Consider the following 1,678-nt stretch of genomic DNA (forward strand, 5'->3'; position numbering starts at 1 on the left):
ACACGTACCGTATGCGGCTAGGAATGACCCCTCCCTTCAGCTTGACCTCTCCCCCTCCCCACACACAGACACGCACACGTACACCCACACACGTACCGTATGCGGCTAGGAATGACCCCTCCCTTCAGCTTGACCTCTCCCCCTCCCCACACACAGACACGCACACGTACACCCACACACGTACCGTATGCGGCTAGGAATGACCCCTCCCTTCAGCTTGACCCCCTGTTCGTTGACGAGCCATGCGAACCAGGTTCCCAGCTGGTTCTTGTACAGCGAGTTCTCCACAAACATGACGTCGTCGCGGTGGAAGTCCAGCTCCTCCTCTGTCTCGCTGGCACGCTCAAAGTTGGCCCGGATGTAGAAACTGTCGCAGGGTAGCTGTTGGATCTTGTTGTACTCTGGGGTGTGCGGGGGAAGAGATCAATCATCATAAATAAATAACAACAATAATAATAATAATGACGATGATAATACTTGTACTTTTTGATCCTCTGTTGTCGTTAAGCGTTGAGGGGAGAAGCAGTCTCCTATGGTAGGCCAGCTCCGCAGCTCTTTGATGATGGTAATAACAACAGCAAATACTACTTCCATTACAAATAAAAATAATACGCTGGCTCTCGTGGCCTAGAGGTTAAGGTGTTAGCCTCAACAAGGTCATATAAGTGCCGAAGAATAGATGTGTTACAAGAGAGCGGCATACACAAAAGAGGAGGAGAGATAAGGACAATAGATGATTGATAGGAAAGAAGGAGCAAATCACACAAGAGCACCCGCCAACCACCCACAGAGTTGACTTACTGGCAAAGTTGAGGAACACACAGAGCGTCATAGTGGCACAGGGTCTGTTCAGCTCCACCATCGCCTTCTCAGCAGTCACAGCACGGAAGTCCACAGAGTTGAACTGGCACACGAGATAAACAACACGATCATCACAACAAACAGCTTTTAGTTTTAGTAGAGGTTTTACGGCGCTCTCAACTGCATAAGGTCATATCGCCAGAAGATTTGAGGTGTTACAAGAGAGTAACAAACATAAAAAAAAAGAAGGGGAGATCAGGACAATAGACGTTTGATAGGAAAGAAGACGCAAAACAGCATTTTGTGGACCAACAATCAAACACGATCATCACAACAAACAGCATTTTGTGGACCAACAATAAAACACGATCATCACAACAAACAGCATTTTGTGAGTGGCACTGTGCTCAAATCAGGCTTTCCTCAAAATCATCAAATCAAAGAAATCAACATTTTTACACCCCGCGACCTCAATGCTTTCTTGTCCTTTCTCCATTTTTAATAATTGTGAAAACAGTTCATAACAAAAAGTGAGCTTAAGAAGAAGTCACATTTTCACTTTTAAAAAAAATGGAGATATGACAAGAAAGCTCCGAGGTCGCGATATGCTAAAAAATTGACGGGTGCCCGCTTCCATTGTGTCATGACATGCGTACCTAGTGTTGTAGTTGTAGCATACCTCAAGGGTGGCATTTCTAATTTTTGGTTTATAGTAGAGGGTTTTACAGCGCTCGCAACTGCATAAGGTCATATGAGCGCCAAGGGGTGGATGTCAACAGAGAAGTCCTTACAGGGAATCAGACTTATTCTGCTCACCTCTCTAGCCTCAACAGCACAAAGTCTGCTTCGACTATCAAGGCACCCCGGAAATAGCATT

The 1,678-nt window shown here is 45.8% G+C and overlaps 1 protein-coding gene across 1 annotated transcript in view; it reads right to left on the reverse strand.

Annotated features, from left to right (window-relative positions):
• Positions 1 to 1,678, reverse strand: part of LOC101848379 (disks large homolog 5) — a gene marked incomplete at its 5' end in the record, with an annotated part of 28,296 nt that overhangs the window by 12,388 nt on the left and 14,230 nt on the right. Inside the window, 1 exon segment of the mRNA XM_013087471.2 lies at positions 802 to 904. Within this exon segment, the coding sequence (XP_012942925.1) occupies positions 802 to 904 (103 nt within the window).

The sequence above is a fragment of the Aplysia californica genome, unplaced genomic scaffold (assembly GCF_000002075.1).
Source record: "Aplysia californica isolate F4 #8 unplaced genomic scaffold, AplCal3.0 scaffold00590, whole genome shotgun sequence".
Classification (NCBI taxonomy): domain Eukaryota; kingdom Metazoa; phylum Mollusca; class Gastropoda; order Aplysiida; family Aplysiidae; genus Aplysia; species Aplysia californica.